The 27,711-nt window shown below is 36.0% G+C and overlaps 1 protein-coding gene across 1 annotated transcript; it reads right to left on the bottom strand.

Annotated features, from left to right (window-relative positions):
- Positions 1 to 815: 815 nt before the first annotated feature.
- LOC140823259 (callose synthase 3-like) lies at positions 816 to 25,909 on the bottom strand. Its single transcript, XM_073184505.1, is given in 45 exon segments — positions 816 to 1,308; positions 1,945 to 2,130; positions 2,495 to 2,545; positions 2,631 to 3,428; positions 3,517 to 3,746; positions 3,827 to 3,939; positions 4,524 to 4,607; positions 4,683 to 4,801; positions 4,875 to 4,994; positions 5,452 to 5,608; positions 5,677 to 5,863; positions 6,005 to 6,073; positions 6,597 to 6,722; positions 6,794 to 6,903; positions 10,015 to 10,166; positions 10,257 to 10,386; positions 10,471 to 10,568; positions 10,651 to 10,774; positions 12,926 to 12,939; positions 12,941 to 13,087; positions 13,796 to 13,880; positions 13,993 to 14,087; positions 14,206 to 14,343; positions 14,794 to 14,880; positions 15,015 to 15,064; positions 15,165 to 15,246; positions 15,415 to 15,475; positions 15,557 to 15,609; positions 15,698 to 16,032; positions 16,154 to 16,271; positions 16,360 to 16,479; positions 17,382 to 17,475; positions 17,551 to 17,627; positions 17,721 to 17,858; positions 18,401 to 18,527; positions 18,849 to 18,940; positions 19,388 to 19,480; positions 19,571 to 19,687; positions 19,791 to 19,901; positions 20,031 to 20,124; positions 20,210 to 20,334; positions 20,697 to 20,797; positions 24,551 to 24,759; positions 25,254 to 25,329; positions 25,737 to 25,909. Coding segments are annotated over 43 exon segments (5,853 nt in total). The 5' UTR covers positions 24,747 to 24,759; positions 25,254 to 25,329; positions 25,737 to 25,909; the 3' UTR covers positions 816 to 1,059.
- Between the last annotated feature and the right edge of the window lie 1,802 nt (positions 25,910 to 27,711).

The raw sequence follows: 27,711 nt of genomic DNA, 5'->3' as shown, positions 1-27,711 counted from the left end.
GGCGACTGAACCCATAATGTTTGGGCGACCAAACAATTAAGAATGAAATATATGCAAAATTATATAACAATATATACATTGTAATAAAAACTGATAAATCGATAAAAAAAAATTGAGATGAAATTAGAACTTACACCTGATTTAAAATCTTTGACAATGTTGAGAAAAATTGAAACTTTTTTTAGGAAAACAAATGACTATAATATTCTCTTGCTTAATGTAGAGGAAGAAAAAAAATTGAAGAGAAAACGAATGAGTGAAGGATGAAGAAAAAAAGAATCGTTGTGAGAAGGATTAAAAGAATAGAAAAAACAAGAACTCATTTCTTTTCTCCCTTTTTTGTTTTATATTGTATGCTGCTTCTGTTTTTTAATTAATTATTATTTTTAAATAAATGTTATTTATCAAATTTTGAATTTTAAAAAGCTAATATTTAAAATTAAAATTTATTAGAGTTAGATTTTAAAGTGGTCCCTCGAGTTGAAATTAAAAATAGAGATAATTTATTAATTTAAAATCTAACTCACAGGTGTGAGCAAAATGTTGAGATAAAATGGGAAAAAAATTTGGTGTGATCTAACATATGAAAACAGTTGCTCGATATGTCCTTAAAACTCATCAGATGCATATTTTTTTGTCCAGAATACATATTTTTTTGGATTTTCGTGGCGTTTTGTTCATAGACATTTTAATGGGAGATGTTATTAAATGTAAAATAAGATTTTAAACTTGAAAAATTATTATAAACCTAAGCCTACCAATGAGGAACTTAAATCAAATCAGGAAACTTGAATAATTACTTAACAAGGATGAAAGAAAACTAATAATATTTCTTTTCTTTAAAATTTTCAAAGGGGGGTGGGAGGGGTGGTTGCCTTAGAACAATAGTTAGCTACACTATCCCAAAAATGGAGCGGTAGCCCCCCAAATGTCATAGCCAAGTGTGCATGGCTATGACCAACTAGAAGATTAACGAATGTTGTTGTCTTCACAAGAAGTATTGTTTTTGGCAGGAACGAATTTAAGTAGAATGATAACCTCACTCCTGCATCAGACATGCTACTCCTTGTTCCTTGAAGATCTGTCTTTCCTGTGTCCCCCGAGAATCCGAGAAATCTGAAGACCTCGACTGAATGCTTGGTTGAATAACATTCGAGTTTGGAATTCTGATACGAAGGGAAACCATGCAAGAAAGGCCACCGGTGTGAATAAAAGCAAACCCATCAATATTTCATAGCCACGGGCAAGTGTTCTAACTGATCCCCAGAATCCAGCCCTTTGAACAACAGGTTTGCATGCTTGAGCAATCTGGAAAACACATAATAAAGTTGTTAAATTTTCTGAGTAAAACTTGATTTTGAGCACCATTCTCATATTTACCCCTCACCCCTAGGGGTTATTTGGGCGGCATCTGACGAATATACACACCACAGGATTGTTTTTTATCGCAGATGAAATGAGCCTCTAGAGCTTTTTCAATTGATAAAGTAGTATACGATAAATCCACAACTCAAGTTGAGCTATAGCATATTCAAATATATTTTCCAACCGAAATACTGTATTCTGCAGCACATAACCTTAAATGTAATTATCGCATCACATAAACATATTTGAAGTTAAAAGAACTCATGAGCTCATAGTGGGTATCTCGATGTCAAGGCAGGGGACTCCATGCGCAGTCTGAGTTATAAAACCACCTGACCTTTCTGAGTTGCTTACGAGAATCCGAACCTTCTCATGATAGAGTCAGATAATTAAGTTCGAATCAAACAACCAGAGCTAAACTTTGAAATTTAATTCGGGCAAACTAGAAAGTTAGATCAAAGAGAATTATAAACTCACTGCCTCCACGGCCAGAAAACAGCTCCTGGAGCTAGTTACTTACAAAAGCAAAGCCATAAGAAGGTAAACGTAAAAAGGCTAGAGGATGGAAAAATCACTAACCAGAAGTAAGCCCCAACCAGTTGGCAGGAAGCCAAGAATGCAAACCACAATATCTTTCAGTGTCATGTGTGGGAGAGCTATCAAAATAGCGAGGATAGAGATAAATGTGATGAAGATCAGACCCTTGATAAGCCGGAAAACGAGTTGAAAATTTGCACTGAATTTCCTCCGTCCGACAGATATTGTCTTTAGAACAAAAAAATATGTTGTAAAAATTACACATAACAATATCTAACTTAAAAATCCATATCTGAACCAAAAGATTCCATTGGAAGCTGTTGAAATGCTCACGACACTTTAATGACAATTCTAATATTATATAAACAATTTTTCAAAAAAAATATTTTCATAAAGATTAGCAAATATAAGCTTAAACAAAATATAAGCAACACAAACACTACTACACTTTCCGAAAGCTAGGCAAAGTATAATCCACTCCTGTCACAGCATCTATCCAGTTAAAGCGAAAGTAGATGAAACTATAATCAGCGTAGAACATTTGTGAAGGTGCACCAGAAATACGAATTCTATCGAACAATATTTTTCTCACCTTCATGACAAAGAGAATTAGGAAGATCACAAGCCATGACATGCCATACACCTGGAAAATGGAGATATATTTATTCAAATTTATAAAAATCAAAGGGGAAAATTAGAGGCTGTGGAAGAATTTGATGTCACCATACCAATATGCTTTTTGTGTTCTTGGTGATATGCAAGTGATAAACTAGTCCATACTGATAAATAAAAAACCGCAAGGATAATATAATCTCAGCAACAATGCCACGTTTTCCAGAATGACGAAGATGGTCTTGTTCCTCCTCCCACCATGATTCCCAACTTTTCTCTGGAGGAACACCAATACCTCCTCTGTTACTAATCCACTTGTTCCAATCAGTCCAGTCATCGACTATCTTTTGCCATTCAAACCCTGAAGGATTGAAGAGGAAGGGAGCAAAAAGCCAAGTGCCAACCATAAACCACATAGACACAGTGATTAAGATATATGCAACAGCACCTCTGTAAGTCTGGCCAAAAATTTGATAAACAAGAAGCAGAATCATTAGCTCGAGCCCCTTGACAAAGTGGCTACGAGAGTAGAGTCGATAGTTATCAGCAAATTTTGCATGGAACACCACAAATCCACGACCTGTGGGCCTATATTTTGCACCACCGTGAAGTAATGTCCTTCCATAATAATGGGTCTTCGTCCCAAGCGAAAAGGTGAAAAAAACAGGTGCCAACTGCAACTGCATCAGAATGAACTCACTTAATGCAGTTCGAAAACCATTTTCCAAGCCAATTTCCATCATCATGGGAAGAGCCATGAGAAACCCAATTTGCACAAATGATTGAGAAGCGAGAGCAACTTGAAGAGGTTTATAGTCTCGAATTGAAGGCAAGTTACTTAGTCCTTTCTCAAGTCCACTAAGAACAAGATAAAGGCGGCCATACAGAAACACGTACACGGTGAGCACCGTAATCTGCCATAAGAAACGCAAAACCATCACAAATTACCACTAGGAAATTAAATAACTACGCTGTTGAGCAACATTTTTTGATGTCCCGTACCAAAGTACTGAAGTAGAAACCAATGGTGGTGAAGTAGCAAGATAACATTCTAAAATAGTCAAAACGATGGCCCAGCCTATATAAATCCCGACTCAATGTTTGTTCTCCGTTTCCGTTTGCAATTTTTGCCTCGAACAAAGAAATCTGGTTAAGGCCGACATCTCTCCCTTTACCAACTTGTATGTACTCATGGTGTGTTACATTACCTTCACGAAGTGTAGAATTAAAACCTGCATTTTTCATAGATAAACGAGGCGTGTCAAATCACTGTCGACGCAAAAAGTTAAAATTGAAGCTGTGCTGAACATACCAGCAAAGATGTCCTCACTCAGATTAATAATCTTGGAGGCTTTGCTGATCCCACCTCTAGTAAGGTGAAATAGCCTATCAAAAACATCAGGATGACCATAATGGAACCGAACCCTGTATAAACATGGAAATGTCAGTATAAAATGCTTAACAAATTAGTTCGAAGTAGAGAAGTTTGACCGTGAAAAAACAAGGGGCGCAGAAAAGAACTTAAGAGGGAGGCAAGTTAAGAACAAATGAAACTACAGGAACATATCGGCACTTGGGTGAAGGACAAAATTGGAAATGATGCAAAAGTTTATCAATCATAATAACCTGAATCACCTTTAATGAGCTTCAGCGTAATGGACCAACTTTTATAGTTATAAATAATAAATGCAAACTTTAAATTGATCAGATCCTCTGGGTGCCCTAAACCAAAAGACATCATCATTTGTTTGTCTACCCAATATTCAATAATTCACTCACAAATAACACACATAACCCTCAAAATGTAGCCTCGACTAGCTAATTTAGCCTACCTTATACAATGACTTAGTCTTCAGACATCGCACAAGGTTTTAAGAAAAATTAACCCAAAAAAATGCAGTACAGCAAGATTAACAATAAGAATTTATTTCTTGGCCACCCACCTGGAAATGCATACATGAAAAAATGATTTACCGGCTGCAAAAGGAAGTTGGAGAGGGAAAACTTACTTCAGAGGGTTGGCCAACAATCTCTGGCCAATAGTGACAAAACTTCTCTCTTGATTTGACATAAACCAAGCAAGAGAAGAAACACTGCACAGATAAGTTTACAGTAAAGTAACAAGTAATTGATAACCCAGGAAGAGCTGATGAACATTAAGTGCTCACCTTCCTGTAAAGATATGTTCCCTCAAACCAAGAATTGATGGGTATCTCACACCATCGTGCTTTTTAAGAAATTCTTGAAGCAAATTTCTCATCTTCAGAGCTTCTTCCATGTAGTTATCCTAAAATCGGATATTAGATTCAGGACTCAGAAAGAGAATAGTAGTCTTCTAAATGAGTAAGAGCATTCTATACCTGATTCATATCAATTGTTTGTAAGCCTTCTCCACGGGTAAAAATAATGGCATGATTCTGGTTTTCAGGCTTTCCCTCACCCAAGATAGCTGGCCCCGGCAGCTTAATGCGATAGATTATCTGTTACATTTCAGTCAGTGGAAAGTCATCGATAGTTTACAATAAACCATCTTCAAACAACCAACAAAATAAAGTGACTACACCAACTCCTGTATGTTTTCAAAGAATTACCCCTTTCAGGCCCAGGTTCCATGGTGCTCAATGATGAGTGTGAAACTTCTACATGTAAGTAATCATAAATCCAGGCATCCTCCCCGAGGGGAAAAGGAAAAAAAAACGGATACTGTTTTAATATCTCAGTCACTAATTTTAAAAACACAAATACTTATAATCCATATTATCAACGACAACATCCTTTTATTCCCTAATTAGAATAAAGATCTCGCACCAGGAACCTAAAAAATTACATTAATGAGAAATTCTTGTGTTGATTAAACAGATAATATTTTCTTAAATATTTAGCAAACTGTCTATATTTCATATTTGGGAGGTGACTTCTATTTCAGTTATCTTTTACCTGATCCAGATTTTGACCTAGCTCTGAAGCATTTGACTGTGGCAAACCAGCCTTCACTAGAGTGGAATAGTACACTTTGTCATTAACCTTCTTAGGCCTGTCTTTACTGGGTGCTGCTTCAACTTCGTCGATATATGCTACTCGAAGAGAGGGATAACTGCTCGAAGAAACGCAATTTAGGTTATAGAGTTAGAAGGCAGTAACCTTTAAAGCTATTGCACTTACGTCGTCATTAGTCTCAAAATATCTTGCGCACGAGAATCACCAGATCGCTTGTGAATACCATATGACTGGCACGACACAACATATGTGAACTTCATGTCAGCCACAGCCTGACATTGCGTCCATAGAGACCTCTCTCCCTTCATTTGATCCTCATTCAACTCAATGGCCTTGTACCCGTCCATTAAATCTGTTCTTATTGATAAACATAACTTATAGTGCTAGCGTTGTTTGTATCAAACGTGAACACATGCAGCAAATCAATATATATATATATATATATATATATGCTAATTGTTCATCCAAAGACAGAAGGGAACAGAGAAAGTACCATCATCCTTAGCCATATCGAGGAATGCTTGAAGTTCCAGTGCTTTGCGGTAATACATCATTCCTCTTACTGTCACAAATAAAACAGACATCAATCCACGAAATCTAGATTCTATAGTTAACATAATGATAGTGACAAACAACAAAGATGTATCAGATACTGCTTCTGACATGAATAAACTAACTTAATTGACAGTTGACACTCTTAAAGCACACAATGTAAAGTTTTGACTATGTAAACTAATGACTGGAGTAAGTGAACCATGATCTACATGTATGTAAGTCAACAGATCATGCCGACCAACAAATGTGATCCAATTTTTGTTGACTGGAGCATTGATGAGTTGATAGATAAGCCACTCCAACAGTGTCAAATGTGGAATGGAAGAGATATCAATGTGTTAATTAGGCAGTGTCATTGTGAACCATTCATTAGCAAGTTGTATCTATGTCCGAGGAAATCTAGTGGCATTGAGGGTTCATCACCTTGTACTGGATGCTTTTGATCAACTCAGAACAGTTACATTTGACAAACAACATATGTCACGTATGTAGGAGTGGATAAAAATCAAAAATTCCAATAAATCACATACCAGTTCTAGTCAGCGTCTGGCCCCTGTACGAAGCCCAAAGGCATAGTTGATCTTCTAATTCATCTGATCCTCTAAGTTCTTCTTCATTGCTACACTTAACACGCTCAAGAAAATTGTTCCATTCATCTGCATACATTAGTTACAAATTAGGTACTTTAGAACAAATATAATGTTTTTGCAAAATACGAAGTACAAACCTGGAAAAATTTTCTGTAAGTAGAAGAGAATAGAAACCCCATCTTCATTAGGTACTTCCAGCTCAGGCAGCGAGAAGAGAACCTCCTCAGTGTAATATGGTGTCAGAACACTGCATGTATGGAATTATAATCGAAATTACAGTCACCAATAATTATGGGCATACATAATGATTTTAAATTTTGAATTGATTCCGAAGAGGCAGGAAATGTGACAAACATTAACCACTTTTTTCGACATAAAGTCCAACAAAAATAGAATTGAAGTACAGAAACAAATATGGCTAGAATCACCAAAAGCTAGTTGAGTACCTTACAACTTAATCAACTCTAAAGAATGGTACATAGTCATATTTAGAAAATAGAAAAAGAAATGAAAGTTTGGTTTCACAATATAATGTCTCGTGATATATTTTAAACCACCCTGAAAGTACCCTAGCATCCAAAAAACGCTCTTGCGTAATTATTTTTGTAACACATTATGGCTGAGGTCTCTAGAAAATGTTTCTTTCCAGTGAAGGAAAATGTTTTTCTAGTGAAGAATTTATTCATCCTGGCCCTTATCATTGAAAATTCATACCATGGTTACCCCATATATTAGACTCTAGCTGCATTTGCAGAAAACATTTGAGGGAACACATCCCCTGTGAACATCATACAATTTTATGTCAGCACTCATACGTGGGCAAACATCAAAATATTCAAGAGTGCAAAAATAATAATGAGGAAGTGCCAAATGGAAATGGGGTATTGGTAGTGCAATCGATGAGTAGCTTTGCATTAGGAAAATACTAGCATTTCTGCTAGGGTTTTGTAACAGAGTGTATCTTTAGGAAAACATTTTCATTCTAGTAGCAAAATAATTTCAGTTTGTAAATTTTGTTCCTAACAATTGGTCCGATAAGCCGGATTCCATGGCTGGAGAGAGGAAGATTGGAAGCAATAGAGGAGACGTTGATGAAAAGGGAGGAAAAAATGAAAACATTGCAGAAAATATGAAAGTCATCGCTGAAGATATGAGTTCCATTAATCAATTTCTCAAGTCCTTACTGGAATTGAAACCTTTATCGGAAGAGCTCATTCGAGGGGATGTTGGATCTCCAGTAAGAAACAAAGATCCAGAGACGTGCCAGCAAGCCGAATATAAAAAACAAGCTGATGAGAACAAGGATCTCCAGAACCAAACTGTTGATAATGAGGCTGACAAACGCAGTGAGAAATCGGGAAAAGCCATGAGAAAGCTTGAACAACATGATTTTGAGGGAGTTGGATCCAAATGTGAACTTGGGAAAGAGTTCTGGAATAAAAGGGCAGGGAAGCCGACTTTTACAGACATATATGGAATTGTGCACTGAAATGACCTCCCTGGTCACGGTTGATACCGAAGAATTATTTATCAGATACAGTGGGCGTGAGGCGGTGAAACCCCTATGAAGGTTTCCCTGCATTAAAATGGAAAGGAAGATGGATATGGTGTTAACACAGTGGGTTGTGGAGAAAGGAAAACTCATGGGCTATACCCCTAGAAGGCCCAAAGATGTTGGTTGGAGAAGGAAAAGGGGCCACGTCCCAGATCCCATTCTGAGGGCTGTGGAACTGGTAGTGAGTCATGTCTTCGAAAATGAAATTGCAGGGGAAGGGGGGGACCGGGCTAGACTCCTACAGGCCCTTGCACAATCATCCTATTAGCAGACATACGGGTTGGGTCTAAGTAACTAATCGAGGGTGCTTATTTGACAAGAAGACTAGTGCGATATCTTGCTGACCAGCTAACCATGGAAAGGAGGGGGCCACTGATGAGCAAACGCGAGAAACCCAGTCATCGGCAGAAGAAAGGCAACCACAGCAGGGTCCGGAAAAGGCGGGAAGTGGTTGAGGCAGAATAAGTACGAGCCGGCAGAGCTGCATGTTGCCAACTTCTGCTAGGACTACTGGGGAACTTGGTAGAGGCAGAGAACTTCATTATTTTTAAGGCTAGATCGAATTTCTTGTGAGATAAGCGGACCGTGAAGATATTTAATAATGTAAACATCCTTTCTAAAAAGGAACATGCGGATTGAGGGTCATCTCCCATATTTGCTGATTTTGGGTGGTGTATTTTATGACCTTGGCATGGGCAGCTTGTAATACAAGGATTTCTATGGTAGCAAAATGCACATCACGTGGTTCGGACAATGCACCAGGAGACACAATCCGCCGACTATCCGAATGAAATTCCCGATGAACAGGCTCTAGGTGCTGCTGCGTCAGCTGTTGGGGACACAATTTTTTAGCATAGATTGGGCCATGTTGTTATGGATGCCGTTGTCGTGAAATTGAGGCGGAATGTTATGGGTCTGCATGAATTTGATAGAGTGGTTAAAAGGCATTGTAGTGGCTCAATGATGCTGTCAAAGCATGGGCACAAAGAAGGATTGCTTTTATGTTGCAATTGGAAGGGCCATTTGCTAGACATACATGAGCATGACATGTGCATAAGTAAATATGATAGTGGCGAAGTTAGGAGGGTTTTGTATGTCGTGTAATGGCGACTTTGGATGTAGCTGGAGTTGGAGGATATACTGTGTACCAGTACCGGATCCGCAGATACGCTATATACAACCGTCACAAGGAGGAAGATGCCATTACTGACACAGGTATAAATGTTATCGCCTGCGTGGAGAAAGAGGATAAAGATATTGGAGGGAACTGCAACAAGCAGCTACAAATTATTGAAGCCTCGAGAACAAGTCGTGAATCCTTTATGCACGAGGCTCCACAGAAGCACGAAGCTATATACTAGACCAAATGTGTGATCACACATCGAGCAAAACAGTTCGGCGTGATGCTCTACTTGTGGCCAAACAACTTCCTAACTCCAGCCTTGTCCTCAAGGCTGATTTTCAAGAGGGCGGTATTGTTACGGACCCAAATATAATAATATAATGGGCCCAAGTCCAAGAGCCTTAGAATAATCTAGAAATGGGGAGGATATATAAATGTGAGTGGGGAGAGTAGATAATGCATTCAGTTATTAATTTGTATCATGTGACAAGCTTAGGTTTGGGAAATACTAGCATTTCTTCTAAGGTTTTGTAACAATTGTGTATCTCTGGGAAAACATTTTCATTCTAGTTGCGATATAATTTCAGTTTGTAAATTTTGTTCCTAACAGTTAGTACCACGAACAAAATAACAACAAACTATCAGAAAAGCAGAATTTTTTTGAAAAAAAAAGAACTCACGAGAAAGATAACATATTGCGGACTTTAGGGGCTGCAGGCATGTCCATAAACAAGGAATTAGAGAAGAAGGAAATTCGCCTTCTAGCTTCTAAGTTTGATGGCACATCCATTGCAGATTCTTTCACCGTCAACAACAAATACAATCTCTTGACCTGTTCCAAAGAAAAAGGTTAAATGATGCATGTAAAGGAGACTGAAAAGTCAAAGTTGAGCAGCAGAAACATTACTAGTTTTCAATTTACCTTCTCTTTCCAAGCTTCTGTTTCAGGAATTGGAAATTTGATGGCCCCAGCTTGTGCAAATAGCTGATATTGTTGCTCAAGAGGGACCATTCCTTCATGTCCTGATGTACCGTGGATTGAATCTAACAAGCTATATATGAAAGTACAATAAAATAAAAAAATACTATCCAGGAGTCAAAGCTGAATTATAGTTTTGGTACTGAAAGACACGTACTTGGATATATCCTCCAACATTATATCTCGTGTAACTACTTCCAGCATATCCTGGAAAAGGATGACAACTTTCTCCCTCTCCCTCTTATCATTGTCTAACTGCAAAAAAAGGTGACTTTAGCATAATCTTCATATCACCAGATTAACAGCAACAGAATGAGATGCTAAGACGAATTTTTACCAAGTATTTTACAAGTTTAACGAAGAGATCATAAAGATTTGGAAGAGCATTCAGATTGTATTCGGTTAACAGATCATCACCCGCTATATGTTTGTCAACTTCAGAAAAAATGTGATCAATAACCCTGAAAAATTCAGTGGATGTCAAAAAGCGTTAGTATATTCATTTTAAAGAACATCGCCTACAACCTACTTTTATAGAACTTCTGTCATATTAAGAATCCCTAAATTACAGAATATTTTTTTTTGATAAAAGACTAATTTTATTATAATAATTAGAGATTACAAGAAAATGCGGATGAGTAATCCGCGATCAAATACACGGATGCTGTAATGACATTTGATGTTGTAATGTCATCAGCTATATAGAATTTCGCGAACTACTACCCCGACAATACAAATTTCCAGTCCCTAAGTCTGATATACTTAAATGATTAAATTCTTTGAAGCTCGCCGTCCATGATGCAATCCTGAATTTTATTTTCTCCCATATTTGATCAACTGAGTCGTGCGCATCTTCAAAGATTCTTCTATTCCTTTCCAACCATAGGACCATAGTACACCGTGAAGTATCATATACCAGAATTCCTTAAATTTCGGTGGTAAGGGGCATTCTGAATCCAAACAGAATAGTTCTTTAACCTGGCTTGGAAGGACCCAATGAACTCCCAACTCTCTTTGAGCTTTAATCCAAATGCTTCTGGAGTATGAGCAATGAAGAAGAATGTGATCCTGATGCTCTTCATCTTGTCGACATAAACAACACCACTGAGGCCTTAGTACGCAGTCCCTCCACCTTTTTTGCACGCTGTCACACGTAGGCAGCTTTCCCAATGCCACAATCCACGAGAAAATCTTTATCCTTTTGCGGGACGTGCACTTTCCAGATTTTTTGGAAGCAGTTGAATTGTGGAAAATCAGATGAATGGAAAAGGAGTTATAAAAAGATTTAACAGAGAAAAGCCTTGACGAATCCCCCAACCAAACTCTATAATCCTGAGAACCCAACTGCAGTCTAACTCTCTCTAAGACTCCTGACAGAATGGTGAACTCACATAACTCTTCCTCTGATAAATCCCTCCTAAACCTCACATCCCAAGTTAAAGAAGACGAACCCCCAGAATTAGCGTACATGAACAAAATGGCAGAGATAGGTTTGTTACTTAAGTTACAAACACGAAACAAGGCAGGAAATCTACACTTAAACGACTCCCCTCCCTCCCAGACGTCCTCCCAGAATCGAATGATGTTACCCTGATTTGGCACCACCCTAATAAGTTGATGAAAAGCCTGGTAAGACCGAGAGATAAATTTCCAAGGACTTCTAAATGTTTTTCTCTCCGTCAACCCCTAGATCCCACCCGTTTTCATGTAACCCATATATGATTTTGATGACTTTTTTCCACAGCGTCCCATTCTCCACCGAACATCTCCACCACCATTTACCGAGAAGAGCCTTATTTCTGAGACAGATATTCCCCATTCCCAAACCACCTTTTTCCTTAGGTTTACACACTTGCTTACAGCCGACCACGTGGCAATGTTTCTCTCCTTCGTCACCATCCCACAAAAAATCTCTCATTATTTTTTCCATTTTTGCAGCCTCTTTGCTGGGAACTCTGAAAGGGACATGAAATAGGATGGCATTGCACAAAGTACCGCCTTTATCAAAATTAGGCGACCACCTCTAGATAGAAATGACTTTTTCCAACTAGCTATTTCTTAGCCATTTTCGAAATAACAGGTTCCCAAAACTCAGATTTTGTGGGATTACCTCCCAATGGCAACCCTAGATACTTGATTGGCCGCCACGTCTCTTTTTTGCCCCCAAAAGCGATTGCCATTTCATCTACTTCATCTTCCGAGAAATTCAATCCCAGCACAACACTCTTCCCCATATTAATTTTCAGCCCTGAATGTCTAGCAAATTTTTTGAGTATATCCACTATTATCATCACATCATTCTTTGATTCCGCAAATAACAGAACATCGTCTGCAAATTGTAAATGCGAGATTTGTAGCTTGTCTTTTCCTATTTCCAGCCCCTTCAACTCATTGTCTTGCCTTGCCTTGTCCACCATTCTCCCCAACACATCGACAACTAAGTTGAAAAAGAAAGGTGATAATGGATCACCTTGTCTTAGCTACAGAATATAAACTTTATTTAAATTAAAATCTAAGTAAGATGAGATCCTATCTTAACTACTGCACAAATATCTAAGATTTACTATTCAACATTTATACTGGGATTTCAAAAGCAATAAATAAATACTTACTCTGTTTCTCGATCTACCGCGAACTAAATATTTAATGATGTTCCTAAATGAAGCATAGCACTCTCCAACAGCAGAATCCATGAAATCATCAGATTTAATCCTCTTTTTAAGCTCACTATCCTTGCCATTACTGTCCTTAGCCATGTCTACTGCAATTGGAATCTGTTTGATTAAACAAAATCAGCGAGAAAAAAATTCAATATGATTTCATAAATTCTGGTATCAACTGTCATCCTCTATACGAGAAATGCTCAATCAAAAATAGGATTTATCCCCACAAAAACTACAGAATTAAGTACCAAGGTGTGACGATAGTTTCAATTGTGTCTACACTTTACATATCATTTAAATACATTTGTGAGGATTAGGGGTGCAGACAGATTTAGATAGCTCAATAGATTTCCAAGCTCTCTCAAATACTATTCGATTTACATACAAAATTATCAAATTCAAAATGAGCTCGAACATGTTTGAATTAAATCAAACCAAACTAATCAAGCCTGATTCAAAATTATGTAGAGATGATCTCAATCACAACATAGTTCAAGCTAAGACCTGTGCTTCAAACAGGCTGAAAAATAGAGCTTGAGCACAAATATGAAAAAATGGTCAATATTCGACTAAATTCAAATTGCTTGTATCCTTAATATAGAGTCCCCCTTTACTGCAAAGTTTATAATTGCTTCCTTGAAAATGATCTAGACAATAGGAAAAAAATAGTTGCATCCCTACCTTGTTCATCATATGCTAAATTTGAAAATGTATAACTATGAACGAGGGGGATCTCTTGGGAATAATATGAAAAGACCAACCATAGTTTGTAAAAAATAACATAAAGATCTCATAAAAAAGAAAAGGAAATGAGGGAACCTTGCTTGCAAGCAAAAATGGTGGCCACTGCATGACTTCCAAATCACGATCAGCCCAATATGGAACAAGCAACAAATCCATTTCCCTAAGAACAAAAATTAATTTGAACAATGTGATACAACTGTCCGCATTTCTCCATTTCTGTTCCAAAATTAGACAGGAAAAAGCAATCAACAATAGATTCAGACAGTGATCACCTATTGCTTATAAGATCCTCTTCTCTGAAACTTGTGATTATTTTGTTCCACAACTGAGCAAACCTTGCAGCTCCTTTCTCCTTGCTAGATGGGATCTGGGACAAAGTATAGAGAAAACAAATTCAATTTCAACTTGATCCATGCATTTTATTGTTTCCATTCCAAAGATATCACGTAGTCAGTACTAATGTTAAGAAACACCCGCATATTTACCACTTCAAACTTGCGGGAGAAGGTGGCCTTCAGCCCTTTCCTCTTTATTGTCTCATCTTTCTCCTTAGGTATTAAACAGGCATTAAAAGCACCAGGTAATGACCGAAATCGAGATCTAAGCATTCCTAAGGTCCGAATCTGAAAACAAATGGAGAGAGAATTGATTGATCAAAGGAAAAAGTCAGTCATCTGGCAGCACAATACGATTCTAATCATGTTAAACATTAATTCCTCTGTAGCACAAGGTAATGACCGAAATCGAGATCTAAGCATTCCTAAGGTCCAAATCTGAAAACAAATGGAGAGAGAATTGATTGATCCAAGGAAAAAGTCAGTCATCTGGCAGCATAATGCGATTCTAATCATGTTAAACATTAATTCCTCTGTGCCCTCACAGAAAAACCCTAAGCCAAAAGATATTTGGAAATGCTTTTTTGCATGGCAAACCAAAAACAACAAACAGCTGAAAATCTTCTTGCCAATAATAATATTGGCATGTATTGATTCTATCAACACTAACAAACGGCAAAAGGACACTACCACTTTTAAATAATATCGTCAAAATGATAGTAAGAAAAATCCAGTTACCTCTCCAAGGCGACGAAATGCACCATATACACCTCCAAAAAGAGTAGAGTATATTGCATACCAGATCTGGGTATCCATGAAATAAACCTGGAAGAGAAGAAGCTACTAAAATGTTGCTTTCTTAAGGAAAAAAGAACCACTATGCAGGCAGGGTCTCGACTCAAAAATAAAATATTATTAACAAGGAAAAACCATAAACTGAAAATATGGATCATTCGTACAAGCATAACAGGGGCCCAGAGCGCAATGACAACACCGATGTTACTCCTAGCTGCATATCACAAGCACGTAAAAAGTCGATAAATCTAATGCCATGTCTGTACCAATATTTCATACATAAAGACTTCCAGTGAGAGACAAGTGCTGACTACCTTGAGGGAAAAACTCATGCCATTGATAACCTGATACATGCACGCTCATAATGGTTTTTGTTGGACCCACCAGAGGCTTTATCTGCAACAAGTTTCAGGAAATGAAAACCATTATGAAAAAGGATGAAAGAAAGTAGGAACTGGATAAATAAAACTCAGTTTGTCAGAAATTCTGGACTGATTATTGCTCAAAGCAATGTTGATACCCAAATTCAACAACATATATTGGTATAATGGATAACACGTGCACCTCTATATAATAACTGAAAGCCAACTTGGTAATGATAAGAAGAACCCAGAATAACGAGTACCTGAAAAATCAAATTTAACGTACATAAATACCAATATGAGATAATTTTTCAAAACCATAGAATCTGTATCTAAAGTTTTACTTGAAGAGAGAAAAAGTGCTTTCATGCATTCCCCTTCCAACATAGAGCCGAGGCTGCGAAATATTTAAAACGAAACAAAAACATTAAGACCTCAAATAATTGATCAGAGAGCTTCTGTATATGGATAATTAAGTCACCTACCTGTGACCACCACATCATGAGCATGACAATTTTGTAATTGGAACTCTCCAGGAATCGACGGATGAAGGGAAAAAGAAATAGAATGGCAGCGACCATATTCGGTGATAAATAAATAACGACAGCCAATATAAACAAAGAAGGAGAACTTGAGCTATTGCCAAACCAACTTTTGATTGTTTGTGCAAATCCAGGAGGATTATCCCATGTATAAGAATAAGTAACAGAGAATATAACAACCCATGCTGCAGCAGACACAAACTTTAAGATATATCGTAATTTGACATGGAAGGACATGCTGCGTCTGGCTTTCCAATTCAGAATTACATCAAGGATCGCTACATAAGTAAACGAAGGATACCATAAGAAACAGGAAGACAATTATTTTCAAATAGTCTCAATTTGAGTATGCATGCACTAGTGGGTTATCACACTAAAGCTAAAGAAACTCTATCATACCTTGTCCAAGCTTCAAAATTGCAGCAGTAATAAATATGCTCAAAACTTTCTTGAAGACACTAGCATCAAAAATTGAACTTGGTTGTCCGGAGCCGTTCCAAGCAAGAATTATCATGGCCTTGACAAATGAACATTTCCAACTTAAAAGTTAAAGAGTATGATAATTGAATGAGTGAGAGCTTAGTCATAAAACTATGAAATCATACCTGTAGGCACAATATGAAGAAACTCCACATTCTATCAAAACTTCTAAAGACATGCCAGTATGATCGGATCTCAACAAAATTAACTTTTCCAACCCATCGATCTCCAGTAGGCCTACTATCCTATTTTTCACAAAAATCACATTGTCATAAACATAGGGAGGGTGCTTCACAAGATCCTTGCAGTTGGTATACAAATATACAAATGAGCGGTTTCTCATGTGGAGATGGTGATAGTGGCAGATATTACAGATATCAATAGATCTGAAAATTGGATGAGAAACTCAATTAGGCTGCATTATGAAAAGCTAGAAGGAAATGAAAGTTTCTGGCCCACATCTCTTTCATCTATACAATCGATACCTAGTGATCGCAAACTAAACAAGAACTGCTCCAGTCCACCCAAGAGAAACAAGCCACATACATGATCAATCGGTATTATTGCTTGAAACTAATAGAAGCTTGTGCAAAGTATGTCAAAGAATAAATGCAATTGGGCCATCTCACATGAGGTGAATCATCAGTGAGAAAATTTTAACATGGTAATAGGAGTCATGGTTATAGGTTCAAAACTTCGTACTGCAAAGCTGCAATTAATTTATAAAATCGGAGCCATTTTTGCTCAATATCCAACCACAATCCATACACCTTGAATGTTAATTTTGGACGTACATATCTCTGGTTTCCAACTTACTTGTGAGAAGGCGTGTTCAGATGAAAATACTATTATTGGAATATATCCTATGAGCTCAAAAATTTATGGCAAAATGGATTCAACAGTATAAGTTGTTCAGTTCCCTCTCTATTTGAGTAGAAGAAACTCCTTTACAGCGATAAAAGGGAAAAAATACTTAAATCCCACCCTGAACAAGTATAGAGAAGCCATCTCCCAAGCTGAATTGAAGAAATATAGATAAAAAAACAGCTCTTCGTCCACATGTCCAACTAGAACCCTCAAGCTTATGCTTTTAAACATTTTCAAACTAAAAATTAAAAGCAAGATCATTCTTCAATGAAATGTATACCAATTTTTTCTCATTCAGGAGCTGATCCACAGGCTTACAAAAAAAATCAGCATCTGCACGCATGGGCCAACCCAAGCGGAAACAATCTACAGACCTGGAATATATAAAAAAATAAGTTATAATACGCAACTGATAAATAGAATTTATGAAATAATAATTATTGTATTACCAAAAGTACTCATTCAAGTCATCATAGTTTCTCCATTGAGAATGTTTTGATTTTCCTTTTATGCTTCGTGCAGCTTCCTGAGAATTAAATTATTAAACAAAAATGCAAATAATAAGTATCATATTGTCTCACACAACAAACCGAAGAAAAACAATTAAAGCATGTAATACCAGCGCAATCACTTCATAAATAGGTGTAACAACTTTTTTTAGGAAAGCCTCTTCTTCTCCACCATATGCTGGCTTCACATTTTCACCTGTCATGGGACTAACATTTCCAGCTAGCATTCCATAAAGTTCAAAAGCCATCTGCCCAAAGTATGCAAACGAACAAATTATTAACATCTAGCTAGGAAATTCATCACTAATGTGTTGCCAAATTGAAAGGCGAGCATGGTATAAAAAACAACTGATTATCAGAGAGCGTTGACTGCAAGATAACATCTCATAATGAAATTGCCATATGTGCTGACAAAGCTTAGAAAGATATAGAATACATACATGTGGAGGACGAGAATCGATCTTCTTTACTTAACTCTTATTTTAAGGATCAAACTAACATTCACATTTAAGAATATGAAATTAGTAACAATCTTTCTCTCAATTCATTTCTCTCTCTCCAAGCACCAGTAACTCAGAGACTATAATTAATTTTCTTTGTCAGTTCACATCATTCCTAACCTAAGCATCAGCGTGACATTCAAAATCATACAGCACAGCTAAAACTAGGAAATTTTTAACCATCTTTCTCTTTACGCATATCAGGCTTTTTAGGGTATATGTCAATCGAGGCCATCATCTCAGTGTTAATTCTCATTAGTTGTGAAATAAAATAAATATGTAAAGTTTACATGATGATAGATGTAGCAGAGGCACTCTGGCATGAATCTTAAATTGGCAGCTTCTCCCCATATAAGAAGATACAGTCCCATGTACAATAATTTACGCTGTTGTACTTCCTGTTGTATAGTTGGTAACCTACAATTACATAAGATTAGCAACTATCAGAAACCATACTAAGTAGAATATATACATTTCATTCAAGTCGGTATTTTGTAATAGACCAGAAAAAGTGATCGTGTCATGGGCAAGAGAGAAAATTTTCCCTTCAAGACCATGATATTAAGGTCACTCTCATTTCAAATAACATGCTGATGAACTGATGATTTATAATAAAAAAATTCGAACATAAATACCTTAACATCAAGTATATGGATAGCAATAATATCATATCTCCTTGGTCCTACCATTCCAACTTTTGATATGAAACAGAAAAATAAAGACACCCTATACACGTACCAAAGGCTACTTTTACGATCCAAATACTTGCACCACTTCTTGTAGTTCTTGAAAAGCTTCTTCATTACTTCATTCAAAGCACGTTCATCCAACTAAATTGCATATTTACATGTCAGAGATTGTTCGTCACAAGAAAATAAGACAAAAGAGATCAATTACAATAAATCAGTGTAGTTAAGACGAATACGTTAAGCTATAAATGGATCAGAAAGAACAAAAGAACTTCGACTTTTGTAACATAAATGACATTCAGCTTCTTCAATTAAAATGGAACCATATCAATAATTTTTCCAGCAGGTAAAAATTGACGTCTGCATCTTGAAAAACACCACAAATTATATAGGTAAATGTGAGTCAGCTCCAGTAAAAATTGTCCTTGCTGCGGACTGTGGTTAAAGAGTAAACGAATCACGCATTTAAAAACATTGAGGACAAGAGGTGGGTGGAGAATGTAAATATTTGCATGCGTCCAAGGGAGACATTCAAAAATTCTGCAAAAAAGTATACAAAGTTAGAGAAAAGAATTGCAAGATACAAACCTTAGGCTGTTGATCTGGCTTTGGAAACTGTCGTATGTGTACATTTGCGAGTAGTAAAATCAAATGCTCCCTTTGGTTTGCCACATTATCTTTCTGAATATTGTTCGACAGTCAACAATATTATTTCAACATTTTTAACTTTGTGCAATACGAAATGTGACAGAAAAAGCTAAGCTATTTCACCTGAAATCCGAACATTGCTTGAAGCCAGTCAAGGATATCTTCGTCCTTTTTCTTCTTGTAATCCTTAGGCCAAGGAAGACCTCTGGCATTCCGGAGAGCATGCACAGCAGCTTGAATCTGCAAATCAGTATATCTCACACGAAACTTTAAAATCAAAGCATCACTAGCAAATGTATAAATAACAGAAACCAGAAAAAACTACTTGGAATTAAATGTAGACCTCGGGGTATTTCATAATTGCCTGATTTGCACTATCGGGATCAAGAGGCAGAATATTATAAGGGACATATATTTCTGTCTTCTCTGCAACTTTATCATGAGTTTCCAATACCTACGGGAATTATATAAACATTAAACAAGAGGAAAACATTGGTTCCATGGCTCATTTTTGTCTCAAGAATTTAAAGTAAGGGGGAACATGCATATAGCATATTAGAACAAAGCAATTAAAGATATTTACCTCACGATCGACTTCCACCGACTGCGTCTGATTGACAGCTTTCAAAACCTCAAAGAGAACATTAGCTGTCTGGTATGCTTTTGTCAGCTGTGCACTGAGCATTATCGAAAGACACAATGCTAATATCTCACTACTGAACCTTCAAATTAGGAAAACGATGGACTTTAATAAAACCTCACCGATCAGCTTTATCAGCAGCATTTTGCAAAGCCTGAATATACTTTTTGTAGTAGTGCTGATAAAAGCTCTGCATTTCACGTGCATCACTTTTTTTCACCCTTCCCATTAAGGTTGGATCATTTTCCTGAAAGCACGAAACAAAAACATATTATATAACTAGGAACTTCACAGAAAAGATATATTTTCTCACTAAACTCATACTTCCAGGCATTTCAATATTGTTGCATGCTCTAGTTATAATCTTGGATTTTCCGGTAGATACAATTAAAAAAATGTGGGAAGATTATGAGGACGTGAAAACTTTCCAGCGTTATGTAAACCAAAACTAACACAATAAAATGCAGAGTCTGAAAATGTGTGGACACACTTTATGATTGATTATATGTTTTGAGAGAACATATAGCGCATTCAGGGTAACTAAATGGAAGAAATATTGATGCCTGGATTATGTGACTATCCCATTTCGAAATATTTTCTCATACTAACCCGTTCCAACCGCTGCAAAAGAGCTGTTTTAAATTGGCGAACGCCACGCCCACTTGAGGTGGGATCCAACCTATGCGCTTTCTCGAACGCGTAAAATCTACCTGCATAACAAAACAGAAATGCAACAATCCTCCAACAGAACTGAGCTTTATAAATGAAAACCGACACCTTTAAACATTTTTTTATAAGAAACTATATCATATTCATTAATTACAAATAGCGGACAAGTGACATGCACAGAAAGAAATCAAATTGTCAAAAGCCCTGCACAACTCAACAACATATATAACTTATATTTCTCATTAAGTTTGAAATCGATAAGTTCTTAAACTCTACATGCTTCCCAATCCAGCTAAACGTCAGAAACTTAATCTTGTCTCAACAATCTTCGATAGTCTCTTCTAAGATGTCAAAAATCAGTCTATTCCGCTCCAACCATACTGACCAACAAATACAATGAGCTATTACTATCAAAAAATCATTACCCTTCTACCAAGATCACCTCCAAGATCTGCCACAAATAGCTCAAGCGAAGTTATTAGAGCTAACCAAACCAAACCCATCTCTTCCAAAGCTCTGAACCAAAGACAACTCGTGAAGGAACAACGAATAAGTAGATGATTCTGAGACTGTACCTCATTCCGGCACAACACACACCAATTCGGAGATAGAGCACTTGAAGTTCATTCCTTTGCATCATCCATTGATTGGAAAAAAAGACTCATAGAAATATATGACTCAGAAAACACATCAACCAATCTGACCTTCTCTAAAGATCCTAACAAAGAGCTCAATTTATCCGCTTCCTCATCCCTCAGATCCCTCCGCAAATCCAAGTCCCGAGATAAAGAAAAGGAGGAAACAAAATGAGAAATGGGTTTATCATGAGCCGACGATAGCTGAAATAAAATAAGATGTAGATCCTAAAAAGAAGAATCCCCCACCATCTATCCTCCTCCCAAAATCTGACCTTATCACCCCTTCTAGCCATTGCCCTCACAAATTGGCGGAAAACCAGATAAATTCTCTAAATAAACTTCCATGAACTTCTAAATGGGTATCTTGCAAAACCTGTGTCTCAACCATAATCATGTAACCCGTATTTGCTCACAATTACCTTCTTCCACAACGGTTCCTCCTCAACACAACAACTCCACCACCATTTTCCCATAAGGGCCCTATTCCTCATTCAGATGTTTCCAATACCCAAACCCCCTCTTTCTTTCAGTTATAGACTTGATCCCATGCAATCACATGACAACACACATCTTCATCAACCCCATCACATAAAAAATCCCTTACATTCCTCTCCGTAACCTCCGCCACACCTCTTGGTACCCTAAAAAGATACATGAAGCACGTTGGCAGGGCATTCAACACTGCTGATATCTAACACTAAAGGGCTAGGATAAGTGTGTGAAACAAGTGTGCTAGAAACACCTTTTACAAGAGCATCAATCAAGCAACAGCTTAGACGAGCTTTTTCAAACCATATGTTAATAAATATTGCGCTATAACAAAGAGTGTGTTTTTTTTGCAGATAGTCATCCTTTGAAAAAGAATTCGACAAATATAACCACTCATTCAAGGCATTTTAGAGAGGTTCTAACTTCTGGGATGATAGTATAAATCAAGTGTTTATCACTAAGCAACTAGGCAATGTATATATTTGTGTGTGTGTGTGTGAAGTTCACAAAGGTCAAATTTGGTCACTCCCCCGTACATCACAAACTTAAAAAATGGAGTACTAAATGTAGAAATAGTTAGGATTTGATAGAGATTTGATAGCCTCTATTTTGAACTAGGATCATATATTAATATTATTGGTATAATATGATAGGATCCTATATTAATGGTATGATAAGATATTTCCCATATATTATTGGTATGATAGGATATTTCCCATATTTAATGGGATTTGATGTCTCTTTGTTGACCTATATAATTGTATTAATCCATGTCTTTAGAAAATAAGAAATAAGAGAATTATTTCTTCTTATATTGTATGTCATATTGTTCTATACTAAAATTAGTGCATCATGTGAAATGTTCAGATTTCTCCTACCGTTACAAGAAAATTTTCAGCACCATTAGTCTCATAAAACTTCAGTTTATGTCACTAATGGAGCATAAAGTTAAGATCAGTGTACATGCTTGAAATTCATGTACCTATATATACCCTATGGGAACATTCACCTGAAAACCACATAAAAGCCATTACATATTACATACTCAGAAAAAAATGCTGCTAAATCTCTTTGTATTATTTATGGCTAATGCGAAACAACTCTGGCTAAGAGACATCGGGCAGTAGAAAAGGCTGATTTTTAAACATTCTCGCAACATGGACTCTTTCCAACACTTCAAGAACGATTCGTAAGTGGGTTTCCTGTATTAAAACTTAAAAGTAATCTATGTTGTTATAAATTCAGATGAACATGTTAGCGTTTTGTCAAGAGTTGAATTTATGAAGACCTGTAAAACAATATGTCATTCGGCACTGAGGCAGTAGGAAACAGAGTTTAGGAACATGTTCCGGTTTCTGATTTTTGACCCTGATGTAGTCTGCTCTCCACCCTAGCAAAGTTATCAAGTGGACAGTTGTTATTCTGATTTAAATCAAACCCTGATATAGTGCGTAGTTCCATTGTTCTAACCTCGTCTTTAAGCAGGCTAATTATAAAGAACTAAAGTCAGTTAGTCATAAGGGACTTAATAGTTTGACATTAGCAGACATGAATATTTGCTCTGGTCTTTATATGTTTGGTTTGTCTTGTTTCTCATTATGCTTTTTTTCCGAAATTAATGTGTTTTAAGTCCACGCCGATTACTTAGGGATTACTGCGACCACGCCTTACCTCCTCCTGGGAAGAAAATCATGAGAGACAATGGTTCCGGGATGGTGTTCGAGCTCAGATGTTATTCACTGCTGTGCTAATGTTTTACTCTTTCTATAGAAATTATGTTCGCTTTCGTTTATTTTAGCTCGTCAGTTTTGTGGTATTCAGCTGTATGTTCCATTTAGACAAGAAAATTCCACACGTTAAAATCTATAGTTTTTGATGTCGGTGTTTTTACATAGCATTATGTATCTTGAAAGATATTTCTAACTTTTCGAGACATGCCGATGTCCACACTCCGTGTTCTGGGCATGACATATCAAATTGATTAAAATCAACTACATGTTGTCCATAAGTGACAATTTATATGAATTTTTCTCTTTCAAACACAATGAATAAACCGTATAATGAAGCATATTGCAAGAACAGTAGCATAACAGGTATCACAATGGAGGAACTCCAAGACTTCAAAAACACACTTGAACTTGCGAAGAAGGGAAGACAATTATTAGCAACGTAAAAATGTTCAGAAGGGATGTCTAAGGGGAAAAGGTCCTTCTTTTGCAATTATGAATGGGTAAAGTTCACCAGAAGGAAAAACCAACAACTTATTCTCAAATTGCAAGCAGTTTTCCCCTTTGCCAAATAAAATGCCCATATCAAAAGGAGTGCCAGCTAGAGGATCTGAACGACCTGCTATTAAAAATCTAAACTTTGAATTCAATGAATAAAACTATGCAAACAAAATTATAAAATTATTTGTTTCTTTCTTTCCATACAACCTCCGATGAGTATCTTTTCATGTTCATGAACTATAAGTGTGAGAAACCTGATTCCATAAAAAAAAAAAACTAAACTTCTATTTTCAAAAATAAGTGACTGGTAACACAACTCTTCCACATACACATTGAAAACATGCATGTGAGTGTAAATTTCTGTGTCTGTGCGTAATGAATATTTCTCTCATTATTATCATTATCAAAAGGTGAAGACAAATAAAAATTCATGGCTTACATAGGTAGGCAACTCGAGGGTTGCTCTGCTCAACTTCATTCGCAACACGAAGAATGGGGGCAATTTCCACAAGAGATGAAGGCACTACTTCGCTGTCGAAGATAGACTCTCCCAGGTTCCCTACTGTCTGAGTACGCGTTATCCGCCGCTGCAGCTGCGGATTTTGCTGGGAGTTTCCTCCACGGGATGACATCATGCTCGAGATCCTCCTTCACCCGGTAATGTAAAAAGATACCATAAGAAAGAATATCAATATCGCATAAGTCCAATATGCTATTGTATGTCCACATGAATCACAATACAATGTGAATGCTTTCAAACCCCTCCATATACATTCAGGAACATTCATATTACCAAAAACAGCCTTTGAACAGGCAACAGTAAGATTAAAGTCCGCCACCCACCAATCATACAAAAATAATAAAATTAAAGAAATCCAGAATAAGTCAAGTGTCCAGTACGGCATTAAAGTACAAAGAAAGTAAACAACTAAGCCAAAAAAATTTAATAAACCTTCTCTCTTGCGTTTCTTGCATAGTCAGTAATGGAACTCATATTAATCAATAATAGAGCATGCCTATTTAACCTTTTTCAACAACCAAATATAAACGGTTGGCTCTGAAAATATCAGTGGATTCATTAAGCTTTAACGGGATAGAAACACTGCAACATTTAGTGATACGATACATCGAGATGTTCACACCTTTATTTTCTTCAAGAAAAGACACTTCTGTTGCTTTCTCAATTGCCAAGCTCATAAAAACAACATAGCACCCACCCTTCAACAATAAAGAAAGTCAGATGAATTACAAATTAACGGCACTGTTTCAAACAGCATGTTAAGCTGAACCAAAAAAATGAAAAATCATTAAGCACCAAAACTCCACTCATGAAGAAAAATCAAGATACGCCAACAATGGCAGCGAGAAAAATCACAATCTCGCAGAAAAACTACATAAACAACATTTAAAAAACAAAAAAGAAAAAAGGCAGATACGCCAGGAAAACAGACAAAGCATATGGAAAGACGTTCACAAATCATGATAAATAAAGATATGAGATACATATCAACAACGGAAGCAAGAACTCACATTTTCTATAAATAAATAAAAAAAAGAACTCACATTTCCACCATAAAGTGCAAAAAAACACAAAAAGGAAGCAAATGAACCACGAAAAAACGCACCGATTCTCTTTCTCCACGATTTCTTGGTTGCGTGCAGGACAGAACTCGATTTTTCAAGGGTTTTTCAGATCAAAAACCCAGAATGCACCAGCCCTAAGAGAGAGAAAAAGAAGACCGAGTGAGTGGGTTTGGGGAGAGTGCTGATGCTTTAAGCTACTTAGCAACAAAGGAAGAGAAACAGGACATTAGAGAATCTCATTACAGTGTGGAGGCAACGGAAAAAAAAAATTAAATTTGTTGGGTGTAATGACCCCTGGCTTGTGCAGATATTACCATATGCCACTTCAACGTTAAGGAAAAATATTGTGTGAAAAGATTGCAATATGTGAAAAAAAGGAAATTATGCTTGTCTGAGATAGACGTGTGTTCACTTTTTTTCTCCCGTTATAGGTTTTGGCCTATATTTGGAAATTTATCGAACATTTTAAAAAAAATTATGTATTTCAATTTTAATTTTATATTTGAGTTGTTAAATTTTTATTGTTTTTCTATCTATCATGAAAAATATGAGTATTTAATCGAAAAAAATTCGAATTTGGACGTACGTTTCGCGATAATATAATACTGATAATGTATTGAGACATGTCGATTTGATATATATCTATAATGAAAATTAGTTTTTTTTACAAGTTGGTTGGATAGGTGATTTATTGAAAATATTTGACTTATGAGACGGTCTCATTAATATTTTTGCGTTGTTGGAATATTTTATTGTCATCTCTTTTTAATTTATTGATTACAATCAATATTTTTGTGTATACCTTTATGTTCATATGATTTATTTTCTTCTCATCATATTTTTATTTCAAGTAATTTTGTGTTGAAATTAAGACCTTTTAGATTATTTTTTTTTTTGAAAAAAAATTGATGATAAAATGTGAAATGATAGATTTAAAAATACGATTAAGAAAGAGTCATTGATTTTAAAATGTCTATTATTTTAATTACTTATATATATAATAAGGACGATTAAAATCATGAGTATAATCATTAATAGATCGAATTTATTCGTAAAATTTGTTATAGTTTTTGTTAATTGTTTGAATAATGATAATGTAATTATATTAAGTCAAAAACCTGTGTGAGACGGTCTCACGGGTCGTATTTGTGAGACAGATCTTTTATTTGGGTCACCCATGAAAAAATATTACTTTTATGCTAAGAGTATTATTTTTTATTGTGAATACAGGTAAATTTGACCCGTCTCACAGATTATGATCCGTGAGACGGTCTCACATGAATTTTTAAAATAATCTTATATTAAATATGTAATTTATAGATATCTTCGAATTTTTAAAGTATATTAAATATCGTAGTCATTAGAAAATTATATGAAATTCATTATATATATATTACAGTATTATCGAACATATTTTGCTTGGAATTCTTTGTATTTTTTGTATATATATTTTAGTGTTGATCGGTAGCTTTCATAGGGATAAACGAGGTGGGGGCACTTGCGTAAATAAAGGCAATTATGCTACGGTGGCTTTAAAATTCAAAAAAGTACATGCTTTTTAATCTGACGTGGATCTTCCAAGGCAACGGCCATGTGCATGTTCCATATATATACATACATGTACATATATATATATATATAAATATATATATAATATATATATATATATATAATTTTATTTTATTTTTACTCATGCAATACGAACATGTAATTAATTAGAAAACAAATTTGTTTCTTATATTCTCTTGTCAGTATTTATAGTTTATAAGCTATTTGTGTTGATTATCATGGTTTACTCGAAACACACAGAAAAGCAACAATTGCAAATTCTTTTATCCAAAAAAATAGTCTTTTAGCTTTTATTTTATTCGATATGAGATATAAAAGGTATTGAATGTTCTCGTATCGTTATTTTATTCAATATTTAACATTTGGATATTATAATTAGTTGACGATATATATTCGTGTTATCCATTATATTTCATGTTTATAATTCGTTTGGCTGGATAAGCCAAC

Source organism: Primulina eburnea, chromosome 2 (genome assembly GCF_022965805.1).
Source record: "Primulina eburnea isolate SZY01 chromosome 2, ASM2296580v1, whole genome shotgun sequence".
In the NCBI taxonomy this organism is placed as follows: Eukaryota; Viridiplantae; Streptophyta; class Magnoliopsida; order Lamiales; family Gesneriaceae; genus Primulina; species Primulina eburnea.
Note: the sequence above shows the minus strand (reverse complement) of the source record. Positions and strands in the feature narration are given on the sequence as shown.